Source organism: Artibeus jamaicensis, unplaced genomic scaffold, assembly GCF_021234435.1.
Source record: "Artibeus jamaicensis isolate MK-2021 breed Jamaican fruit bat unplaced genomic scaffold, CSHL_Jam_final contig_332, whole genome shotgun sequence".
NCBI lineage: Eukaryota > Metazoa > Chordata > Mammalia > Chiroptera > Phyllostomidae > Artibeus > Artibeus jamaicensis.
Window position 1 is genome coordinate 4,675,242 of NW_026521788.1, and position 25,627 is coordinate 4,700,868.

The window sequence follows — 25,627 nt, forward strand, 5'->3', positions numbered from 1 at the left end:
ATAAATATACCTTTGACACACACCAGTATACCTTCAAGTCAGAAGTTTTCAAAATTGTGCTATTGGTTCCAGAGTTTTTCATAGTTGTACTATTACTCATATAATTATATCTGTCATCTTTGAAACTGTGTGAAAAGTGAAAGAAAACCAGAGTTGAGAATGAGCTGAGGAATTTCCCAACAGTAACTTTGTCAAGATCAAAGGATAAAATATACAACTGTTTTATTTTGCTCATGACATTTCACAATTTTCTTTCCAGCTTTTAATTTTTGGAGGCAGGAAGCTGGTCAGACATTTCTGGATAATAGGTCTCCAAGCCAACTCTCAAACAAGCTTGGACTAGTATTTAGGTACTGAAACACACACACATGCTTTATGCAGTGCAAATGCACTTACTGAAAAACTCGTAATAATTCCACAAAAGTATCTCCTCTGAGACTCAGCTGTAAAACCTGGCGCTTTTGAAGGTGCTTAAAATGTAATATTTTGTCCATGCTATACAATGAATTTATTTGTTTGTTTGTTATAACAGCTTGGCTTTCTGAGGTAGCGTTGTCTCTGTGGAAATAAGGTGAAAATATCTAGTTTATTTATTAACAGTCCAGAGATTCAAGATTCTTGTCTTGCCCTGGCAGGTATGGCTTAGTGGATTGAATGGCAGCCTGTGCCCTGAAAGTTCAGTAGTTCAATTCCTATTCAGGGCACATGCCTGGGTTCCTGGGCACGACCCTAGTTGGGGGCGTATGAGAGCCAAACAACCAATCGATGTATCTCTCACACATTGCTGTTTTCTTCTCTTTCTCCCTCCCTTCTTCTTTCTCTAAAAATAAATAAGTAAAATATTTAATAAAAAAGACTCATCCCAATTTTTCATTTTAGTTTATTGTTTCAAAAATATGGTTTATAGAAAAATAAATAACAAATTTTAGGGAAGTTTACCTGAATAACATAGAGAATGTCTAACTGATTTGTATAAATCTTATCCTTCGATATGGTAGAATATACAGAGTCTGGCACAAATAATGCCCTTTTTATTATAAAATCTCTTATTACAAAATCATAAGCAGGTAATTCTATAACATAATAATATCATACTCAGGCACGCCGTAAGACATTTTAGGTGAAATGTTCAAATTAAAACTACGAATTGTTATACTTACAGTATTACCCTATGAGCCACATTCAAGCAGGCCTTACTTCCGCTGGGCCCTGTATGAATAGCACATGAAACCTATACTTAGCCAATGAGTAGTTGAGCTAACTAAAAATAAAATTCACTGTCAGTTTTAGTACCAAATGCAAGAGATTTGAAGGAATATGTAATATTTTCTGCCCTCCCTTCTCTACTTCCCTTCTATTGATACCATAGGTTTCCAGTTCTGGAAATCCTTAAAATCCTTTGTTCGTGGACCCCAGCACCATCGTCCATGAGGTTTTTCAGAAGACATGTCAGTATTTGGTGCTTCAGAGTCTGACCCTGCACATTCCCTGGGAAAGGCTGGTCTCCTCCTGCTTCATCAGATGTATGATTTCGTTATACAGACGATGAGGTGCATCCAAACCCCAGATGAAATCCACGTGCGCCCATTCGGGAATGTTCTTGTGGTAGATGAGGTTGTTCACTTCAGAGAGCAGTGTTTTCACATCATCTGGGTTTGAAAGCCAGTCCTGACCTCCAGTCCACATTGCTGTGGGGACCGTCATGTCTCTAACTCTGTACCTCACAGGACTTGGCTAGAAAAGAAGAATATTGTTAACTGTAGATCACATTTGGACTTCCAAGCACATAATTTACATTTCAAATGAACATACTAAATATGCCATGTGTTTTGATGGAAAAATGCAAGGGAATTGGAGCCAAACAGATGTGCATTTAGAGTTTCTGTTAGAGCACTTACCTGAAGGTAAAATTACTTAACCTCACTGAACCTCAGTTTCTTCATCTGTGAAATTACTTAACCTCATTGAACCTTAGTTTCTTCATCTGTAACCTGACTAGGTTAAATGTGAAAATATGTAAACTGCCTAGCACTTTAACTATTCATATCCAATTCTCTTTTTCCTAGTAATAAATATTTAACACATAAATTGTCTTTAAAAGATAATCTCACAAACATTTCATGAGGACAGAGTTAGAAATATTTTACAGAGAACGGCAAGAGAATGGACCCTACTGAGAAGGTCTTTGCTCTCAGTCTTTATAGAGATTTTCTATGATAACAGAAAACCCTTGAATAAGTCCAGCTTGACCATCTCCAAAAATGTGGGGAAGTCAATGGTACTGGGACTCAGGGAGTTTGAATCAAGAGCAAGTATGAATTAGATCCCTGCTCTAGTCTGCTATCACCCAAAGAAGGGTGTCTAGGTTTCGTAATTCTTGAGAACACCTCTTACTCAAGCAGTGCTATGAAATCAGACTGGCTGACTGAGCCCTTGAAGTTAATCAGCACCCAGATCTTTTCCACAGAAATGTTGAGGCCCATTTTTTACTTAGAAGATCCACTCTGGAGCCAAAGTTTCAATCTAGGCAGTCCTTGTTTCACTTTGTGACTTTCTAAAAATTAGGAGTTACAGACTATGGTGCAATTTGAAATAAAAAAATATATTATTGTTCTTCATCCCCATTTTTGGAACAGAGCTCCTAAAACCTTGAGTGAAGGACGTTGAGATGAGATCATCATTGGTTTGAGTAGCCCTAAATCAAATGACAAGTGTTTTTCAAAGGCAAGGGTGGAAGACAGAGGAGAAAGTCATGTGAAGATGTAGGCAGAAGTGGAGGGATTAGAGTGATGCATCTACAAAACAAGACACACCAAGAGCGACAAGCAACCACCAGAAGCTAGGAGAGAGGCATGGGACAATCTCAGAGGCTCCAAAAGAAACCAACCCTGCCTAAACCTTGACTTTTGACTTCTGGCCTCCAGAATTGTGAAAGAATAAATTTCTATTGTTTTAGTCACTACCCTCCCAGCCCCCAGAAAGCACCCTTGGATTTTACTAAATAATGAGTGCCATAAACGTGTCTTTCGTTATGTTAATGCAGTGGCTTGGAACCAGATGGAGATTCCCAGCTAGTGGAGTCAAGCATGTGATATATCTTTGATTCTGTTCCTGTTCTTCTTGTTTGCTTAGTTTGTTTTTTTTAAGATTCAGTTGATGATAGTTGTACATTTGTTAGCATTTAATGTTCATAGTTTTGATCTTTTTCTTATATAGTTCCCTTTAACATTTCATATAATAAGAGCTCGGTGATGATGAATTTCTTTAGTTTTATCTTGTCTGGGAAGCACTTTTTCTGCCCCTCCATTCTAAATCATGGCTTTGCTAGAGAGAGTAATCTAGGTTCTAGGCTCTTGCTTTTTAACACTTTGAATAATTCTCGCCAGTCCCTTCTTGCCTGCAAAGTATCTTTTGAGAAATCAGCTGATAGTTATATGGGAACTCCTCTGTAGGTAATTGTCTCCTTTTCTTTTGCTGGTTGTAAGATTCTCTCTTTATCTTTAACCTTTGGCATTTTAATTATGATGTGTTTTGGTGTGGTCCTTTTTGGGTCCAACTTGTATGGGACTCTGCTTCCTGGACTTGTGTGTCTATTTCCTTCACCAAATTAGAGAATTTTTCTTTTGTTATTTTTTCATGTAAGTTTTCAATTTCTTGCTCTTCCTCTTCTCCTTCTGGCACCCCTAAGATTTGGATGTTGGTGTATTTGGAGATGTCCCAGAGGCTTCTTATTCTATCCTCATTTTTAAAATTCTTTTTTCTTCTTGCTGTTCTGATTGAATGTGTTTTCTTTCCCTTTTAGTTCCCTGTAGATTTTTCTTTATTTCACTTAATGCAATCTTCATTTCTGCCTGGATCTTTTTTATGCTGTTGCCATACTCAATGAGTTCTTTGAGCATCCTGATAACCAGTGTTTTGAATTCTGCATCTGATAGGTTGCTTATCTCCATTTCATTTAGTTCTTTTCCTAGAGTTGTGTTCTGTTTTTTTAATTTGGGCCATATTTCTTTGCCTCTTCAATTTGGCAGCCTCCCTGTTTGTTTCTATGTATTAGATAGAGCTGCTTTGACTCCCTGTCTTAGTAGCATGGCGTATTGTGGGAAATAGGCCATGTATGTTGTCTGGAGTAGAGTTTTAGGTAATTGCAAGGGTGGGACAACCTATTTTACTGCTGTGTAGGGGAGGGTTCAGAGAGGGGACAATGCCACTGCCTGGCCTCTTGAGATTGCCTGGGAGGAAGCTTTCTCCAGCACTCATGCTATTGCCAGTCATCTGACTTTTTCCCCTTCTCCCCATATGCCACTTGTGCCCTTCCAGCTGTTGCCTTGGTGCTGAATCCCAGAGGGGGGGATCTATGTAAGTCCTAAGTCCATTGCAGGCCCATTAAGAGCAGTCTCTTGAGAATCCCACAGTTTCCTCTGCCATTCCGACCCCCACATGTTTTTACTGCCAGAAGTTATGGAGACTTATCTTCCTGGCCCTGGAACCCTGGGCTGGGTGGTCTGGTCTGGGGCTGGGATTGCTTGCTCCTGAGTATCCCTCCCAATATTTATCTACCACAAATGGATGTGAAATTGCCCATTCCATTGCCTCTCTGCACCTCTCCACACCTCGCCACACCTCTCTGCATCCTCCCTCTCCTACTTGTCTAGATGCATGTGGCTTCTTTAAATTCTTGGTTGTTGGACTTACATACAATTTTCTGATGAATCTGGGTGATATTTATTTTGTAGTGTAGTTGTAATTTTTGCTGTAGTTGTGTGCAGAGGCAAAGCATGTTTTCCTACACCTCCATCTTGAGTGGAAAAGTCACTTAGTTGTCTTTAACTTCATGCAAAACAATTTAGTGAGATTGTACTGTGACAGCTGTCATATAAGCATTTGCATTTTAGGAAAAACATCAAAATTGGGGAATTTTTGTGCAACCATTTTAATATTGAAAATGAAAGAAAATACACACCTCTTTTGGCATATTATGCTTTATGATATCAAGGAAGGCAAAAATGCAGCTGAAACTCAAAATATTTGTGCAGTGTGGAGAAAGTGCTGGGACTGATTGACCATATCAAAAGTGGTGTGTGAAGTTTCTTGGTACTATTGACATTTTGACCAAATAGTTCTTTGCTGTGGGGCTGTCTTATGCATTGGAATATGTTTAGCAGAACCTCTGACCTCTACCTACTAGAAGCCAATAGCAGGAGATAGCCGACATACTTGAAATATCCAAACTAATAAAGTTATTGGTGAAAATAAAAAAATATGTCTTTTATTTTATGGAAAAAACATAATGGATTTTTGGCCAACACAATATTTTAGAAAATAGCTAAGACAGATCTAAAAAAAAACAAGAGCAGATACCGTTGATGGGGAGTTTGCTATTCCTGGGCACTACACAGTCTTTAATTTCCTAGCCTTTTCTATCTAGATTGATGTACAGAAAGAGATGTTAAGAGATGTTAAGAGATGCTATGAGACTATTAAAGATTTACCTGTGTCTATTCAGCTCCCTCCAGATTTAAATGTGTACAGTCAATGTTTGTTTACATTCACCAACAAGCTCACCAATAGTCTGCAGCGAAGATTTTTATGCTCAGAGCAGTATAATATCCAATTCTGATTCTATACACTTATTTTTAATTTTATTCTATAGCATTGGCTATACAGTTTCCTAGGTAATGTAATAGAAAAATATAGTAAAAATACTTTTACTTGCAAATTACAGAATCATTATAAATGTGACCAGGGAGAGCTCTGGTCCAATAATTTTGGACCAGAATAATCTAGCCCAATAATTTTTAGAGTTAAAAAAGATTTAGGCCTAAGTGTCAAAGCAGCCTACCCACGATCACATGAGTTTATAGGTCAAGGTAAGACTAATGAAGGAATCCTCACCGGCCAGTTAATGGTCTTTTTTTATGCAGCAAGTTTTTAAAATTACATATAAGATTGAATTATAATGTGAGATGATTACCACAGTGAATTAGTTAACATCACCACATATAGTTACAATTTTGTTTTGCATGTAATAAGAACTTTTAATATCTACTCTCAGGAACTTTCAAATATACAATACAGTGTTATTAACTATAGTACTATCTGTACATTATATCTTATAACATTTATATTACCTTTTGACCCCCTTCACCCATTCCCCACCTCCAACCCCTCAACCTTGTCTCTGGCAACCACAAATTAATGCTTTTTGTATTGTACCATAAAGACAACCTCGCCCCTGCTAAATATACCCTACATTGGTGTATTTTTGGGTTTGGGTCCAAAAAGGATTCTAGTAATAGCGGCCACAGAGCACACTCTTCCCTTCACTAAGTTTACCTTATCTTGCTCCTGAAAAGCCCAGTGCCTCCCCTTCATGGAAGCAGCCTTTCAAAGAAGCTCTCCTACTCCATTGTAAAAGCAGCACGCCTCTTGCTAAGCTGTGAACTTATCCATTTGCAAATGGAGTCACACCCGAACTATTATTTTCCACTCACTTTCTTGTATTTTATTCCCATCTCATAAACTGCCATTATAACTTTTTTGTTGTGCAATTTAAAAGGTTGAATGTTGATTTTCTTACCTGATTGCCTTTCTCCAGATTTTTGGTCTCACTTCCCCAGTCAAATGCCTGGAGTTCCCCAGAATTTGCCACCTAAAAGGAGACAACAATTCACATGGCATTCAAATGTATTGCTGGATAAGAGTGGGAGGAGGGATGGAAGTGTGCTACCAAGTCTGCAGTTGTGGGGGAAGCAGAGAGCAAAGGTTGAGGCTGAGCTTCCTGTCAGCATTGGGATAATCTTCAGGAAGGTACAAAGGCAAGAATAAGACCCATTCAGGGAGAAAAATGGATGTACTGCAGAAACACTGTCACCATGTTATACAACTCCAGCAAGAGCATCCCATCAACGTGTACCTAGATGGGTATTCTGCTACGCTCTGCAGGCTACAAAGGAAAAGCTCCCTCTGGTGACTCTGGGAGAATGTGACCAACACTCAACCCAGTTCACAGTTATAAAATCAAACACACACACACACACACACACACACACACACTCTCTCTCTCTCTCTCTCTCTCTCACACACACACACACACACTCACACACAAATATAACAATGACCTTACAAGATCAATTTCACTAGACTCTAAATTGCTAGAAAGACAGATAAAACCATATTCAAGATTTATAAATATCACTACTTCTTAAAACTCTGCTTGAGTTATAGTCCTCTTGTTTTTTTTTTAACATAGTGGTATTTTTAATAGATGAGAATCTAAGGTTAGTTATGCTCTAGCTCTCTCCTAATTTTCATCTTTATTTCCACAATCAATCAGGATCACTCTACTGTATCATCTAGAATGAGCAGTATTCTTAGGTTCAGTGCTTCTTCATTTGTGAAAGAATAATTAGCATTCACATTGCCCTCGAATCAGTTTGAATGTCTTAGTTCAGCTCTGCCTTCTTTAGTTCATGTGACTTGTAACCAAGACTTTCCCTCCTGTGTAACAGGTATAGTCTTTCCTTCCTGTGAAACCTCTTTGGGTAACTAGGTCTTGCCTTAGTATTTTGTAGCTATTTGACCGAGCTGGTGGAGGAGCCAAAAATTATATTCTCCTGCCTCATTTTGAAGTGGCTGGAGACAGAGAAAGGTCTCACTGGGACCACCTGAATCCGCACTTTTCAGGTCAACTGAAGATGTCCTTGTGCCAATCCTTTCCTTCCATCTCCTGAAAAGTTTCCATGTTCTAGATCACATCTTTTTTTAAAAAAGACTTTGTTTATTTGTTCATATTTTTTTAAAGAAGATTTTATTTATTTTTAGAGACAGAAGAAGGGAGGGAGAAAGAGGAGAGAAACTTGAGGTGTGAGAGATTCATTGATCAACTGCTTCTCACAACCTTCCAACTGGGGACCTAGCCAGCAACCCAGGCATACGTCCTGATGGAGAATGGAGCCAGTGACCTTTTGGTTTGCAGGCTGGCACTCAATCCACTGAGCCACACCAGCCGGGGTGATCACATTGCATCTTGACATAAATGTAAAATAACTCCTGGATGTCAAGGACATTCTTCAAGTATCTCAGACAAACTGCACAAAGACGCTTACTTAGGAAAAATTGCAAATCAGCAGTCTTACCTGGCTCCAGTGTAGGATATTCTGCACAGATGTTCCAGCAGGAGAATGAGCAACATACACATTTGCTCGGCTCTGTAACAAAGCATGGTTAGTTTGTGGGACACGGAGAAATTCACAAAATATGCACCTTGTCAAGGTCAAATCTCCTGGTATCAGACTCAGAAATGGAAACATTAACTGATCAGCAGTGATCTAAAAACAGTAGTATGTACACATAAATAAAATCACTACTAAATGTATTCTTGGGCCCCTATATTTTTCATCGGAGGATACCTTCTCATTAGATATATGACCTCTTTTATAAAAGAATCTTTACTACAGTAATTAAGGGTGAAAACTCTAGAATTAGCCTGAATTCAAATCCTGGCTCTATCACTGAATTTTTAGGTGGATTTAGGAGTTATTTAATCCACTAAAATCTCAGGATACTATCTGAATAGTGGGACTATTGAGAATATCTGTCTCATAGGATTGTTATGAGGAATAATTTAGCCTGACACATAATAGATGCTTATCATATGGTAGCTATTACTCTTATTATTTAAAAGAAGAAGGAAAAGAATCTACAGGAATTAAAGATGTGTTCTTCCAACTGCCAGGGCTGCTGCTGGCTGGTAGCAGTGGGGACTCCTTGGGGAATTGTCCCAGGTGTAGAGTGCTGTCTTGCTCAATGTGTCAGCTACTATTGGCATTGTCTGCATTGAATGACCAGTCGATGTGGGGGTATAAAAACCCAGCTCTCTCACCCTCACTTGGGACAGCACTGACGGGTCATCCCATCTTCACAAATCCCTGTAGGATCAACCCAGCTTCCCATTAATGTTTTCCCGTTAAAAGAGCGTCAGAGCTCCCCCCACCCCACCCCATCTGCCCAACCCTGTTTCATTCCCTTCTCTAGGTGTTACCCCAAGAGCATAACCCTGAACCGCTCTGCCCACTAATCTCCATCTCTGAGTGTCCTTCCTGGGAAGCCACCCTGAGACACCAGCCAACTGGTGGCTGTGCCTAAGCCACATGGAAACTCCCAGACACCCTCCTGAAGGGCTTAAACTACAAACCAGAAGGACCCAAGTAGAAAGAGGAGGTGGATGATGCATCGTTGTTCTCTCTTTTGACTACTGGATTCTAATCACTTTTATCCATCTGCTAATTCACTGTATGAAGCTGTTTTCATTATTTCTTCCATCTATAACCTGTGAAGTTAATATCTAGCAATGCCTTTATGTTAACCTGACCTCAACCCATGTTAAACCATTTCCTGCATATTAGTATAACATGGAGAAAATATAATTACTAAGATTACATTTCTCTAAGTGTTCATTGGCAATACCTCATCCTCAGGGAGTAAGACTAATAGCTTTGCTTTAAGAACAGTGAATTTGCTAGATTTCCACTTACCATGTTCATGTTTTGTGTGTTAAATCCTCCCAGAAGTAAAATGATATTGCTACAAATCTGATCAATAATCATCTGGCCACAAAGGTAAATATAAAACTGGCGGAAAAATCTGGTCTGGTACAGAAATTCTTTCCTACCAAATAATCCCTGTCAAGATATGAAACAAAATAGTAGTCATTACATTACAATCCAAAAGAAGCGACTCTAACCAAAAAGTATAAACCTTTCCTTATCGTGCAGGACAACTCCTGTACGTAGACAAGACATTTTCTGAGGTGTCACATACCTTGATCATCATATCAGGCAGCAACAGGAATTTGGTCCCAGGGCTTTTTGCATGTTTAATAGTAGCTATTGGTGCTAAGGCAAAATACATTTTTACTTTCTGAGCCAGCTCTGGCATGGTGGAAAATGCAATAAAGCCTGCAAGAGAAGGGATAGGTCAGTGTGGATATCGAATATCTCGGAACTCATAAAATGCTTATTTTACTTTTGCCAAACTATTTCAGTAATTACTTGTGATTATGTCTTCACTTTCCCAGAAAATTGTAAGTGGCTGGAGGGGGAAAAACAACAGCAGCAAAAACTCCTTAGTGTGCCCTCTGACTTCTGGCTTATTGGGTGTTCAGTAGTAGGTTCTCATCAAATTACTGAATTAAAGTGTTGAGTCCAATAATATGGACTTTGAGAATATTTATATATTGAGAGGTAACCATATGCTAGATACTTTGTCCCTTGTCCTTACTTCATTTCATTCTTAAAGTTTTATTAGGTATTTTAATAAATCTCTACAGTGAAAGAAATGAGAATTTGCCTTGTTTACTGATAACAAGCATGTTCTATGACAGAATGGGTATAGCAGGATTTTCCCCATTTTCTTTGACACTTGCTTTTTTCTGGAACCCAAACTGTAAGTTAATGTAGTAGACAAGTGGTCTAGTGAGCTGGATTCCAACTATTATTTTCACCATAAACTTGGTATGGGATGCTAATTAAGTCAGTTTATGCCTCAGTTTCTATACCAATAAAATAGAGCCAAATTCCCCAAATTACCACTGTGCAGGGATACTCTCTGTGAAGCCCTTGGGAGAAAAAGGCTGTTGGAAAAAGCCAGGGCGTGGCCATTATATTTGAAATACTCTATGTCTACTTCAGAAGAGCTTGTACTCTCTCTGTCTAAGCTGATGCTTGTGGGTTCTAGGGAGGGAGGCTCAGTAGGAAAAAAAAACACCCCTTGGAATTACATGACTTCTGTCCAATCCCCAGCAGGTAAGTATTAAGAAAGACTGATTCCTTCCCTTGTTTTCTCTTCCTGTATTAGGTTTGCCAGCCATGTGCAAAGGCAGGCAGAAGAGTGACCTGGTATTAGCACATGCTCTCCCAACTGTACCATCAGTAGGACTGGGTTGAGAATACTTTAAAATACATGACTATATTCTAGTGTAATTCTGACGATATAGAACTTTCCTCAAATGTCAAAATCTGAGAACTCTATATAACTTCTCCCATCAGTACTTCTTACGTAAAGCAAGTTTGAGTTCTCCATATTAATAGCAGTGTGCTTGACTAATAGAGTAATCTTATGCTTTTTTGCCCCTCCTTCTTCTCAGAGTCACATTTAGCTTCATCACTACCATCTTTTTCTTCATGTCACATTGAACAGTTTGAGTATGGAGCAAAAATTTTTAAGACCTCTGGAAAATAGAGCAGGCATAATACTTTAACTTTCTTTCTATGAAGTACACGGTGAGACATAGCATCACTAGGATCAGTTAATGTTATTAAAAAATCCAGAAAGGAAACTGTGTCTTTTCATGCACTAGAGAGCACCAAGTAAAAATGAATGAACTGAACTTGTGCCCGGAGTTCCTGTGAGTGAGCGCTCCCCTGTTTCCTCAGTCTCCCTTACCCTGTCCTTCACCTCTGGGTTTGGCTCAGGGTGAAGGTACGGAGCTCCTCTCATCCCTCTCCAGAAATAGAGAGCCTTTTCCTCAAGGCACACACTGTGCCTCTCCTGATCTTCCTTCGTTCTAATCTAAGCCAAGTACGTTTTTCGTGTTGACTCTGTCGGACATAAAGCCAGGATAGCCAGCCTCTACACCCATTTTCCCAAGTAGGTGATCTGCATTCTCTAGGATCATGAGTTAAGATTTCTCACAAATTCATCAAAAACAAGAGGACACAAGCATGCAATGGCAGACATTGGCATTAGAAGGAAAAAAAAGAGATTTGAATAAATTCCCCCACCTGTTCTGTTTATAGTGTGACACCGCTTAGTGTTTATTATTTGCCTATTACATGCCAGACACTGAACTCATTCAATGTGTTTATTGAGTGCAGACTGAGTGCCAGGAACTGTCTTCACAGCTGTTTTAGATAAAACCCCTGTCTTTGCAGAGCTTATATAAACCATCATATTGAACAGTCCATCACCTCTAACACACCTAAGAGGGAACTACTATCCACATTTTATAGATGAGGAAACTGAGGCCAGAGGAGTAAAATAACTTGCTCAATGACATTTACCTAAGAGGTGGTAGAGCCCAGTATTTGAATACTCAGCTTTCTGCTTACAAAGCCCTCGCTCTACCTACCATGCCAGAAGCCTCCCTCAATTCCATTTCTGTTTCCTGTAGCTCTTAGAGGCACTGAAGAGGGTAAGGTTAGATGAGTGAAGTGTGAGAGGACTGACCCCAGGCACAGTTGTTCACCATATGCTCACGTTTCTTCTGAGTATACAAACCTGCTTTCCTTTGAACCTACCCATAGTGGTGCCCTGTGAATAGCCGACATAATAGATCTTTTCCTGGCCCGTTTTCTGCAAAATAAAGTTTATGACTGCAGGAAGGTCAAACCTAGCCATCTCATCATAACTACAAGAGGAAAAGACAAAGTTATATGAAAAGTTATAATCAGAAACAAATAAAAACAGTCCCCGAGGCTTACAAACATACCCTTGCATTGTCAGCCCCAAATGCTTGTTACTGTGCCCCTCACAACACTAGGAATGGACTTGCGTCAAGCCCGTGATGCACGGGTGCCTCTGGAGTCCCAGGTTGTTAGCGAACTGCTATTTCTGCAGATGTTATAGAGCAATGATCATCTTCAGTGCCTATGCACTGAGCACCCAATCCACCTCCGGGTAGAGGTATCCTGTTATTCTGTTAGCAGAACAACACAGGGTCATGCAAATTCATTTATATGGAAAGTATTAAAGATGCTATGAAGCACTTCTCTGATTAATTGGATAAAGAGCAGGATGAATGTCCACAGGTAATTTAAATAAAAATATTAAAAACCTTTTGTAAGAGTGTCAGAGATGTGTTAGTTGAACTAATAGTCCCTAAGGCTTAATAGTTTTCTTATGTCTTTCATGTCTGATCTCCTCTTGGGGATACTGATCCTTGTCATAACTCAAAGAAGAGTTAGTCCCAGGACATGCATCTGTAAGAAAATGGACATAAATTTCTCTTGTACTGGTCTTAATCACCTGACACCAGTCACCATTCTCACGCCATTCAGCATACCCAGTCTTTTACTTAGGGTACCAAATTTTCCCTACTACTTCCCTCAAAGAATCACTAGTCAATTAAGACAATCAAAGCATATCACATAGCATACTGATGAGCCAACCAAAGTAAATCACCCAAACACTAGAAGCCATAATTGTTTACCCATCTCTTCCAAAGACATCCATGTCCATCTCCACTCTCAAGATTTTCAAATACCTGAAAGCCCAGAACTCATCTTGGTCTGTGGAGAGGGTCTTGTGTTTCCGAGACCAGGTGTTGCCCCGGCTGTTCCCCATCCACACGTCAAACCCGGCGTCTGCCAGGATGAAGCCCAGGCTGTTGTTGGGCAGGTTGGAAATCCAGTTGCTGGCGTCTCCAAGCAGGCCATGCTGCAGTAACACCACAGGCCTGGAGCCTACAAAAAACAGAATTTCGTCGGTGGGAAATGTTCCCTACCTTCCTCGGTATCCTGTAACATGCAAAGGCTTTCAGGTCAGACAGACCTGCGTTCAACCGCTGATTCAGCTTCTTGCTAGCTTATCTCAGCCAGTTACTTAACCTTTGTGTTTCTGACTTCCTCATCAGAAAAGCAGAATTTTTGTTATAATTATAATTAAATAGAATAGTGTACAAGGAACAGATGGCACAATGCCTGGAACTGAAAAAGAATCAAAGTTCAACTCCCATTGTTGTTTTTGTGTAGTTATTGTTAGTAGACTTGTCTAAGCACCTGGGAGGATATTAGGAATGCTCCAGGAGGTAGTGTAATGTAATGATTAAGATAGTTATTACAGTAATCATAATTACTCTAGGTTAATAAGAATAAAAATTATATTATTATATATTTGCATTTTATATGTATAATAATATAATATATTACTACATTATTGTAATGTATAATATGTAATTATGTTATTATATAACAAAGTTATATATGTGTGTATATTATGTTAAAATAGAAATAATTATATAGACACTATATAATTATTGATATAATAATTATATATGCATAGAAATGCATACATGTGTAAAACATTACATGTGTATATATCAAATATAATATACATATTATAATAGTATTGTGCATTATACACATAACAAACAATATATTGTGTATCTATATCATATAAAATAGAAATATAATATATCATATATTATATAACATTATATAATGATATATGATTACATATATTTATAATGATTGATATTATAATATTAATACATACACTTATGTATCTTTGCCATATATGTAATGATTTAAATGGTTATGGGTGATTCATGTCAGAAGGACCCACAAGTCAGCTTGAAGGATCTTCCAATATTTAAATATGGAAAAATTTGAGCACCAAAATGAATAATGACAGCAATAAATCACATCCTATTAAATAGAGAATGTATGAACAATATTGATATCAATAAAAATGAACAAGGAAAGAATTAGAGGGTAGTAAAAGCTCTTATTTATAACATAATGCCACTACAAAAATTATGAATGGATGCTAAAATCAGTGGTTAAAGTTGGAAGGGATATAGGATATTTACATATCTTGAAAGTACCTCCTCACAAAATTTATTAATTACAAAAGGAAAAACACTAACTTTATGGTAGAAAAACTGGGCAGAAACCATCTTTACAAAGTGATCAAAGCTAATATCACCAAATAGAACTGATACCCTAACTTACACCACTCATGAAAATTAGCCAAAAATGAATTAAAGACTGAAATAAAAAAGACTGAAAATAAAGACTAAGACCTGAAACCTAGAATAAAACATATGGGAAAAGCTATTTGACATTGGTCTTGGCAATTTTTTTTTGGCTATATCACCAAAAGCACAGGCAACAAAAGCAAAAACAGACAATTTTCACTTCATCAAACTAAAAGGCTCTGACATGGCAAATGGAACAATCAACAGAGTGAAAAGGCAACTTATGAAACAGAAGGGAATGTTTACAAACCATGTATTGGTAAGGGGTTAATATCCAACATACATAAAAAACTCACACAACTGAATAGCAAGAAAAAAATCCAATTTAAAAATGGGCAAAGGTTCTGAATCAACATTTTTGCTAAAGACATACAAGTGGCCAACTGGTACAAGGAAAGGTGCTCAACATCACTATTCATGAGGGAAATGCAAATCAAAGCCACAAGGAGGTATCACCTCAGACTTGGCTTTTATCAAAAAGAAGGGCTAACTAACCAGTGTCGGTGAGGATGTGGAGAAAAGGGAATCTTCATACATTATGAGTGGGAAAGTAAGTTAGTGCATCCGTTATGGAACACAATGTGGAGGCTCCTCAAGAAAAAAAAAGAAAGAAAATAAATCTACTATACGATTCCAGCAATCCCACTTCCAGGTATAATTCAAGGCAAACAACATCACTGTTTTGAAAAGGTATCTACTCTCTCACATTCATGGTAGCACTATTTACAATAGCAAAGATATTAAAACAACTTAAGCATCTGTCAAATGATGAATGTGTTGTGGTAGAATGAGCAGCCAGAAGGGAAATGAAGGCAGGGCCCCCACCATTGCAATCTAACGAAGAACTGAACACAGCAGCACAGAAGCAAGGGGAGACATGTCTCGGCCAGTAGTCCTGGCCCGGGTTCCATAAGACTGCCAAGCACTCTGAACAACATAGCAAAACCAGGAGAGTGCAGGTGGGAGGGGCCCTTGAAACTCTGTATCATCTCCACTAGCTGGGAAAAGGAAAACCTTGAGACTGTATATTCATACCAAGGCCTGGAAGGGAGAAAAGTGGGGGCGGTCTACAGTGCCCAAAAGAAAAAGCCCATAAAAAAACTTTGCTTAACTGCCTGCCTCTCATCTTGTATGCAAAATGAACAAATAGAGTCTGCAGCAAGATAAGGATCCAGGCTAACAGTGCTCCCCCCAACACACACACACACACACACACACACACACACACACACACAACTACGTTTGGGTAGTGACGTCACCCAAGAGGGAGAACTGGCGCCGCCTTTACCCATCGATCAATATGTAACTCCCTCACCCCCATCTCACCAACTATGTAAGTCCTCAGAACAAAGGACTTGCTCTCTGTTTGGCCACCTACCTGGCTTCTAGCCACCTGGCCTCTGGCCACCCTTGCTTTAGCTTTTCTATTAGGAGTTAGCACTAACAAACTTTGCTTGCACACTAGCAGGCTTGCTGATCAGTGGTTCTTTACTGTGTTGGCTAGAAGAACCGAGTTTCTGGGAGCTTCTTCTATAACAAATGGATAGGAAGATGTGATACATACTATATATAAAGTGACATATTACTCGGCCACAAGAAAGAAGGGAATTCTACCATTTGTAACTACATAGACAAATCTGGAGGGCATTATGCTAGATAACTCAAACAGAGAGAGAAAAACACCATGTGATACCACTTATATGTGGAATAAGAGAAAAAGAAGTTGAATTCACAGCCACAGTGAGTAGAAGAGTGGTTACCAGGGAATGATGGGTGGAGGCAATGAGGAGATGCTGGTCAAAGGATACAAGTCTTCATTATAAGATGAGCAAGTTCTGGAGCTCTAACATATAGCATGGTGACTATAGTTAATCATACTGTGTTGTGTATTTGAAATTTGCTAAGAGAGTAGATCTTAAGCACTCTCTCACACACATACACACACACACAAAAGTATGTGAGGTAATGTGTTGTAGACCACTCTGCCTGGTTCTAGGAATTGTGTCTCAACCCCTTGTGGCTAAGGGCGAGGGATGACCTTTGGAGTGCCAGCCGCAGGAGACAATGCCTGTCTCTGATAGCAAATGCTGCCTCAGTTCCTCTCCCTGGCCCCAGAGATTGGTCGGAAGCCAATGACAGGTAAGACCCCTCACAGCAGGGGGCAACCTAAGCCAGACTCGATCACTTGGGAGGCCTTCGTGGAAGGACTGGGGGTGGGGGGCTGCAACAAAGAGCAATGGACTCTTGCACCCAGAGCAATGGACTCTTGCACCCCCCAGGTATTGAAATAGCCGGAGTCCCCATGTTCTCCGGGAGAAGCACTTCCTGGCTCTAACCCCCTTAAGCCTGCATACCTGATGGGGAGAGGTGCAGCTCCTTGCCTTGCTAGAGCATGTCCTGGGGAAAAATCTGGCACCACAAAGACTTCCTGATAAACCTGTGAAATCTGCTCTGCTAAGAGTGCTTTCATTCATATGTTAAGGGTTCAAGCAAGAAACCCTAAAACTCTGTTCCTGACAGACTGACTCATAGTAAGCCCTCAGATTTCTTTGAAATGTTATCTATTGTTTGATCCTTGCTGCCCTTTATTCCTTTGTATTAGAACCCAATAAAAGGCACTGGAGGAGGGGGGCTCAAGGCCCTTTTTCTCCTCAGAGAAACTGGCCACTGCTGGCCTTTGTCTCCCCTGAGAAACTGGCCACCAGCCTATGGCTTTTTCCCAGCAGGGAAAATGGCTACACCTTCCCCAAGCAGATCACATCATGTCTCGGTTATATTTACTCTCATCCATGGCACATGGGGGGATTATTTCAGGCTAACATATCCATCACTGTGGGGGTGACTTGCGAGGGAAGTCACCCCCACAGTGATGGATATGTTAGCCTGAAATAATTATTGTACAATGTATACAAATATCAAATCATCACATAGTACACTTTAAATATATACAGATTTGTCAATCATGCATCTGTAAAGCTGGGTGAAGACAAAAATGTGAGGTAACATCGCCAGCAGTGAAACAGGACCTCATCGTGTGCTTCACAGTCTGCTGCACTGGGGCAGACGCTGCTGCATCTCTGTGGAGCTCCTGCCAAAGTGTGTACCCTGGGTCTCCTTACGGGGAAATAGGAGACAAGCCAAACTGAAGAGCACTGTATAGAATAACTGTCCAAAACCGGTCAAGGTCTAAAGTACCAAGGATAACGTGAGGAATCTTTCCAGCTTAGAAAGGAAACAAAGAAAGAGACAACCAGATATGGTGAATGATACCGGATTAGATTATTGATAGGGCTGGAAAGGGGCTTTAAATGGTTTTGGCACAATTAACACATTTGAAGGCAGACTATGGATTAGATGCTAATGTCAATCAGTATTAGTTTCCTAATTTCGATAAATGGTGAAGAGGATCAGGATATTTTCCCCACCTCCTCCAAATATGTCACTTTGGAATAATTAATTTGCGCTGAAGGCATTTGAGTTCCGGAAATTCCTTGTCTGCCTAAAAACAGAACTTCCCTAAAGAACTCAGTTGTCAGGAATTCCCTCCCCTGCAGCAGCTCTGATCTTCTCTTCTGAGGGGAGGAGAAATTAGTAGCACAGCAGGCTGCCGGACAAACACAGTCATGAACTATCTCACCTGCCATCTATTTTCCCAGGGGCCATTTAAGTTCCCCCCAAATCATTTGCTTTCCTATAAGTGCTCTTTCTCCCTCTCCTGTTTCCTTACCAAGTTACGTATACAGACCCCCCAAATCTAATCATCCTTTTGAGGCACTCATCTCTGAATGCTCCCACGTGGATGTGTGATCCCTGTGCTAATAAACTCCGCTCATTTTTCTCTTGTTAATCTGTCTTTTGTTATAGGTCCCCAGCTGGAGAACCTAAAATCAGTAGGAAAGGAAATGATTTTTATTGCCCAACATTAAGAAATGTTTAGGGGTTAATGGGCATGATGTCTGAAACTTGATGGTAAAGATATTTGAGAAAATAATGTGAGAGGAAGTAAATGGGAGCAAAAGGTAACTCACAATTGGTAAATCAGGGTAAAGAGCATGTGTTAGTTTCTTGCACAGCTCTTGGAAACTTTCCATAAATTTGAAATCATATTAAAATAAAATTTATAACAATATCAGCAGGGGATAAAGAAGGATTAATGGCATCAGAAATTCTAACATGTTAGATGTTAGAATGAACATTATTTTTTGACAATAGAAAGTAATACTGGAAGATTAATAAAATGTTGTGTCTTTAAAGAGGAAAAAGCATCATGCACTTGATAGGACTTATGGGAATCAGGTCAGATCATAAATGCAATGACCACACAACAGTAGCTGATTTAGAGGAAAACTGTAGTAAAGAAAAGCTTCACTGCTGGTATTATTAGTGCTATAATTTTCAAAGGCAGTTATTTTCTGAGCTTCAGTGTACTAATTAAAAAAACAATGATACATCTTCTACCTCACAGGGTTTTGAGGGTACTGTGCATTCAGCATTGAGGTACCCTGCCTGACCCCTTACAAGATGGTAGACCCTGCTGTTGTGGGTGGAAATTGGGCTTCACTGGCTAAGGGCCACATGGCTATGGAGAGAGGATATGTGAGTGCAAGGGGGCTGTGTGGGTCACAAGCAAGAGAGGGAACTTCTTTGTCACCCTGGGATTATATTAGGTTGGGTCTGTGATGGATGAGGTGCTTTTTCAAAACAACCAATGACTTCCTAAGCTTTCCTGGGCTTTTGAGACGGTCCCTCCCCCCTAGATAGACTGACAGGCTTCTGGGATCAAGCACCTTCCCCGCCATCTCAGTACTGGAGGGGGGAAGGGAAGGGTGTTAATCCCTTTGGCAGAGCAATGCTGTAATTCCCTAAGGGGTGAAGTTGTAGCTCCCTGGTGAAGCAAACAGGCTCACGCTCCCCAGTTGATTAAACTCAATGTCTAATTCCCTTTGCTCCCCTTTTCTTATTAATAATTAGTTAGCTACCTATGATAACACTATTACTCATTGAACTGGTTCCAGCCTCTTGACAGAGGTCTTTCTTCAACAAACTCATCCAGCATCTGGGAGATCTTTATGCATTTCATTTGCCTATTTTTTCCTCTGGGAAAAGTACATAACCAGGAGAATGAAACTGAGTTATTATAGGTTTTTCTTTATTTCTGGTCACTGAGTTCATCCTCTTAGCCCTCAAGGAGGTGACCTCAATATGTTGTGATCAAACCAAACTGGATCAATACCCTCCTTTGGAATTCTTGGCACATTTCCCATGGCTGGGGACAGCTTATCCCTACCTAGCAGTAATCTATGCTTGTGGTTTCCCTAGAGCCATGGAATTTTATTTAAGTTATAGCCGGCAGGTGGATGTGTAACAGCTACTCTTTAAAAAGCTGTCATTTTTGAGGATGGCTCAGCCTACTTTCTCTCTTGATACAAATTTTTGAAGCAAACAGTGATTATCTGACAAAAAGATTTTTCAAAATATTTAGACATAAGCTTATGAACAGCTTTCAGTTGTTTTCATTCTGAATTTTGTTTTCCTTTTTTTTTTTTTTTTTAAAGATGTTGAGAAATCTTGCTTTCCTTTAGTGCTGGACATTTCCTCTTTGAAGAGACCAATGGAAACTACAGTAAAAATATCAACCACTGGAGGGCAGTATTCTGCTCTGAGTGGACCAAAAAGGTTGACACCTTGAACACTGAGATATTCCTTTGGCAGTGAGTGTACAATGTAAATAAACAGGAGGTGAGAAAACAAATTCCCATGAACAGGAGCTGCAAGAGTCTCCCCTGGGCTTAGGAACTGCAAGTTACCTGATTACTTGGCACAGCCATGCCCTGCTTACCCTCAAGGATTTGTGGGGCTACTGAAAAGTTATGTGTCCCCACGGTATTAATTTATTTCTATAAAATTAGTTTATTCATTGCACATATACTTATTGGCACCTATAATATGTTTAACACTTATTTAGGCACAGGTGACAGCCTTAAACAAAATAAATACAATCCCTGTTCTCAAAGAGTTTATAGTCTGGTTGGGAGGAGACAGGTAAACGAACAAGCAAATACCTACATATCAGGTGGAGTTAAGTGTTACAAGACAAATTAAGCAGGATACTGTGCTGGCTCTCAATAGGTGGCAAGGGGTTGCTGTACTGAATAGAGTGGTCAGGGAAAGAATGTGATTGAGAGGGTCTAAAAGAAGGGCCATTACAAACTGGAGATATCTGATGAAAGTTACCCAAAGGAGAACTGTAAATTCAAAGGCACCGAGATGAGAGCGCGCTGGACATATATAAGGCACAGCTATGTGCAGCTGGTAATTTTTAAAAAGCTGGTTTACCAAAAGCTGCACAAGTGTAAATCAGAATAAAAGAGAACCCTAGAGCTTCTTTACACTGAAGGCCAGTAGCATTTGCCCAGCATTTCCTGTTCTTAGTTAAGAACATAGGCTATGGTCAGATAGATCTTGATTTGAGCTCAGGTTTTGCAACACACTAGCAAGTGCTGACACTTTCACAGACTTTCTGGGCAAGTTACTTAACCTCTCTGTGAGTGGCAGTTCCTTAGAATTATTGTGAAAGTTACGTGAGACCAATGCAAATAAAGCGCTTAGCATTCTACCTGGCATATAAGAACATTATAAGAAACTATGTCATCTGGACTCGTGACAGATAATGTGGTTGTTACTATAAACATAGAGCTCAGTATTAAAGAGAATAGAAGACAAACATAGATGAAGAATGGGCACACTTTAATAAGTAATGAAAATGAATAAAAGCCAGCAATTGCTAAAAATCCCACATGCAAAAATGGGGAGATTATATGAACTATGGAAACATGCACCTAAGATTTTAAAAGTACATATAGTGCACTATATTCTTAAGAAGAGCTTAGTGAGAATCTGGGCAACATCTTAGCTATTTAAAATGCTATTTGGTTGGGGACTATAGAGTCTGCTGGGGTTGGTCTGTTCAAGAGAACATGAATGGATGTTCTAGAATATCTATATAAGAGGGTTTTGATTAAGTGCTAGCAGAGGTCAAGAAACAGAATTTTTGAAGGTCTTTTTTGAAAAGTAAACACTGTTTATTTGAGATCATTGGAGATGGGGGTAGTGGTGATGGAGAACATGGGGGAAACAAAGGCCATTTTTTAGCCTGAATGATGGACCCCCATCAATACCAGTGACCCCAGCTCCCCTTCACACACTCAAGTCACAAGAAAGCCATGACTGGGGAAGAATGTCGTGCCAGGATGACACAGGGCACACCATACCTGTCTTATTAAGTCGCACGAGGCCTTGAGGAATTCTGTTAACGGAAAGAATATACCCATCTTCTGTGGCAACTTCATACTCCTCACAGGGGTAGCCTTGATGTCGGATGATTTCACTCTACAAAAAAGGCACAATTTCTTTTGAGATCAGTTCTGTAAGGCTATATTATCAATTACCCCAAAGTAAAAAAATAGATTTCTTGATGCTGGAAGACATAAACATAAAACTACTTTCTTTACTTTAGCTAATCATGTTACCTCCGAAAAATTAGCCAAGCCTCTGCAGTTCTCATTTTCTCTATCTCTAGCGTGGAGACCGGATTAGAACAGTGGTTTTCCAAGTACCCAGCTTGGACCCAAAACATCAGCATCACTTAGGCACTTACTTGTTAGAGATACAAACTGTCGGTTTCCCCCCAAACCTATTGAATCAGTAATTCTGAGAATAAGGCCCAGAATTGTGTTTAACAAGCTCATTAGGAAATTCTGATGCGCTCTAACATTTGAGAAACCCCGGACCAGAGCACTGACTCCAAACCTGGGTGTGGGTCACAATCATCCGGGACCCTGAACCCCGCACAGGCTCCCGGGCCTGCGTGGAGCTGGGGACCACGTGATTTCAATGCAGCCAATGGGGCACTTGCCTTATGAGAACACCTGGGCAGTGCCTTTCCCAATTCCTTTTCAGCTCTAAAACCGCAGGCTCCACAGCAGTAGTTCTTAACATTTTTAGGTCGAGAATCCCTCAGTGAATTTGAGGGGCTTCAGATTTCTTGTTGCCTATGTACGAGCCGTGGTTAAGGACCCCTATTCTGTGCAGTTGTTATAGGTACAAACGGGAAAATATGAAGCCGCAGGGATCTCCCAAGTATTCTCACCGTTCTTGCCCATTGGAATCATCTAAAGAAGGGGGGAGTTATTTCTATCAGCTGCTGCTTTAAAACGAAGAAAAGAGGAAAAAGCCAGGTGCCAAATATCCTTTGTAGTACGATATATAAGGTCAAAGGACACAGTAGTTAAGAGGAAGTCCCTAGGGTCCCATTGCTTGAATTTTCATCCTGGCTTTAACAGTAAACACAAGCCAGCTACATGATCTTGGGAAATTTATTTAACCCATCTCTATTCTTCAGTGTATTTGTGCATTAGGTGTACCAGTGATTTGTACTCCACGCAATTTTTACAGAAAGATGCTGCACATAACTGAGCTACCTGGCATTTAGTCGGTACTAAATGGCCATTGGCTACAACAACAATTAAACATCATCCCCATGTGTTCAAGTAACTCCTTTTATCTTTCAGACTTCAGGTAAGAAAAAATGTTCTCAGAACAACTTTCCCAAATTGCCAGGGTCAGGTGTCCCCTACTTGGTTTTTGTCTCTGGTTTTTCTGTTCTAGTCATTGGTAAAGGAGTGTCCCTCTTCCCTGCTGGATTGTCATCCCTACAAAGCAAAGCCTGTGATATTCTTAGATCTTTCTGTAACTCGGTGCATAGCACAGTAGCAAGGGTCTAATAGGTGTTCAGTTAAACACTTCCTAGGAAAATACACAAATGAAGTTGATTTTATACCAACATATAGGATAGATTATATCCATATAAATCAGTATACAGAGTCGAACCCATTTAGGCTCTGAACTACATTTCTTTGATTTATACCAGCAGCCATACGAGTCTCCTATTTTACTTTGCCTGCCCATGCTTAACTGCTCAATGCCAGAATCCAATTCAATGATTGCTAGTTTGGGGGCTCCCAGAGCTCCAGCAGGGTCCGAGTGCTGTGCACACACCATGGGCTAGGCTCAGGGAGACTGGCTCCGCCTGCAGCAGCAGAGATTCCCGTCACCCAGAAGCCCAGAGGAATCTGTGCGGGACCTTCTCAGGGCCAGAGGATGGCTCCTGAGGAGCTACAACTGCTTGCTAACTATCTGGACAAACCAAAAGGCAGGCAGTCTTTGGAATGATCAAAAGAAACCTGATATTTGGCATCACGTAGATGCAAAATATTTCTATGATCTGTTAGAGTTTTAGAATCCATTTAGAAGAAGCTTCTGTAAAAAGTGTCTTAAGGCTGTGTTACAGCAAGTGAACTTTATGACAAATCTGTGGATCATGAACACTACACACAATCATGTCCCTCCTCCTTCTCACTGGGGAGGGTTTGTTTCATGCTGGTTATAATTATATGACTGGGCAGGCCTGCTTATAAATCTGTAGCTCTACCACCTACCAGTGGTGTGGCCTAATTTAAGTTGCTTAATCACTTTAATTTCAGTTTCTTGATTTGAAAAATGGGGTTGATCATATTTACTGAATAGGGCTGTGAGGATTAAATGAAATGATCATTTCTGCAGCTTTCATCACAGTATCTGCTATGGGGTGTTACCCCATATGTCAGATATTATTAAAACACAACCAAGATTTGAAAGTAGGCCAAAAAATTATCTGGGATACATAAAGATATGTATTAATTTTACCCACAGGAGGCCCTCTCTAGCAATCACTAGGGTTCATTTATTTATTTCTGTCAACACAGTTACCAGTTCAAAATAAGATAATAGGAATACATGGTGCCGGATGCTACTAGAAGTGGCTGCCCTCATGGTAAGGAGGGGGGAAACACCTTTCTAATATGGGATAAAGTAGGAGAACAAATAAAAGCACAGACAAAAGGAATATGGAGGGTCTGGGCTTGGCCCAAGATACTGCAATGATTTCCCTGCTCATAGAATGAATCTATGAATGCAAGACAAAGGTAGATTGTGTTGGAAGCCCAAAGGGATTAAGTCATTGGATTAAGTCATCAGCCCAAGTATACTGAGTTAGTTTGAGGAGACCCCAGTCTATTCTCACTTTGTTTAGCAGTTTAGCACCATCCAGTACAATATATTAATTTGTGACTACTCTGCTAGCAAAAATCACCACCGTGCATAAATACAATACATAATGCAGGTAATACACAAATGCAAACATTAACACACTAGGCACTTCATTTCCCCCAAAACATGATGAAAAATCCCAACTTACAATATTCATGAACGCTTCAGGGTCCACATCTTTAGTCGGCATGCGTACTGAATCCACATTCCTTTGGAACAAGTGTGCCACCAGAATCAGGACCCACATCTCAGTTCTGTGCGAAACAATCCACTCTCTTGACAAGATTTTTGACATGGTCCAACATCTGCATTTATGTTTTCCTGGCAATAGAACAACTGATGCTGAAGTCAGAAGGATCTGTAGGTTTAAAAACATAGATTTTCCAGCTGTAATTCCATCCCCAAATTCTGGAGCAAATTAAATAAGCTCTGTTGGTAGGAACGAAAGAACACAAAGTTAGGGTGGAAACATCAGCCAGGATGCCCCAACAGCATCTGGCTCCTCCCACTCCCTCACACAACTTGCTGTTACCAACCCTTGAACTTGAGGGTGTGTGAAACTTTCTCTGACGCAACTGCAACCTGAACTGATGTGTATGTGATACCACCCATAAAACCCCTGTGCTTCATCATCAGGTGATGAGAACACAGGGAGCATCTTTTTCTTTTTTCTTAGTTTTTACCTTTCTTTGACAGGTAGAAAGGTATGGAGTCTGTAGAAACTAT

At 40.0% G+C, this 25,627-nt stretch overlaps 1 protein-coding gene across 1 annotated transcript; it reads right to left on the bottom strand.

Annotated features, from left to right (window-relative positions):
- Positions 1 to 1,288: 1,288 nt before the first annotated feature.
- LIPM (lipase family member M) lies at positions 1,289 to 25,196 on the bottom strand. Its single transcript, XM_037156633.2, has 9 exons — positions 25,050 to 25,196; positions 22,027 to 22,144; positions 13,262 to 13,460; positions 12,297 to 12,406; positions 9,820 to 9,956; positions 9,534 to 9,680; positions 8,136 to 8,207; positions 6,578 to 6,649; positions 1,289 to 1,734 (listed from the first exon to the last, which is right to left on the bottom strand). Exons 1-9 carry the CDS (start codon positions 25,194 to 25,196, stop codon positions 1,465 to 1,467), a joined length of 1,272 nt encoding a protein of 423 aa, XP_037012528.1. The 3' UTR covers positions 1,289 to 1,464.
- Between the last annotated feature and the right edge of the window lie 431 nt (positions 25,197 to 25,627).

Excerpts from the sequence above, each read along its gene's own strand:
- LIPM (XM_037156633.2), bottom strand. The coding sequence starts at position 25,196 with ATGTCAAAAATCTTGTCAAGAGAGTGGATTGTTTCGCACAGAACTGAG. Across the intron at positions 22,145-25,049 it reads CTGAAGCGTTCATGAATATT|AGTGAAATCATCCGACATCA; the intron begins GTAAGTTGGGAT and ends CCTTTTTTGTAG. Across the intron at positions 13,461-22,026 it reads CGTGCGACTTAATAAGACAG|GCTCCAGGCCTGTGGTGTTA; the intron begins GTATGGTGTGCC and ends TGTTTTTTGTAG.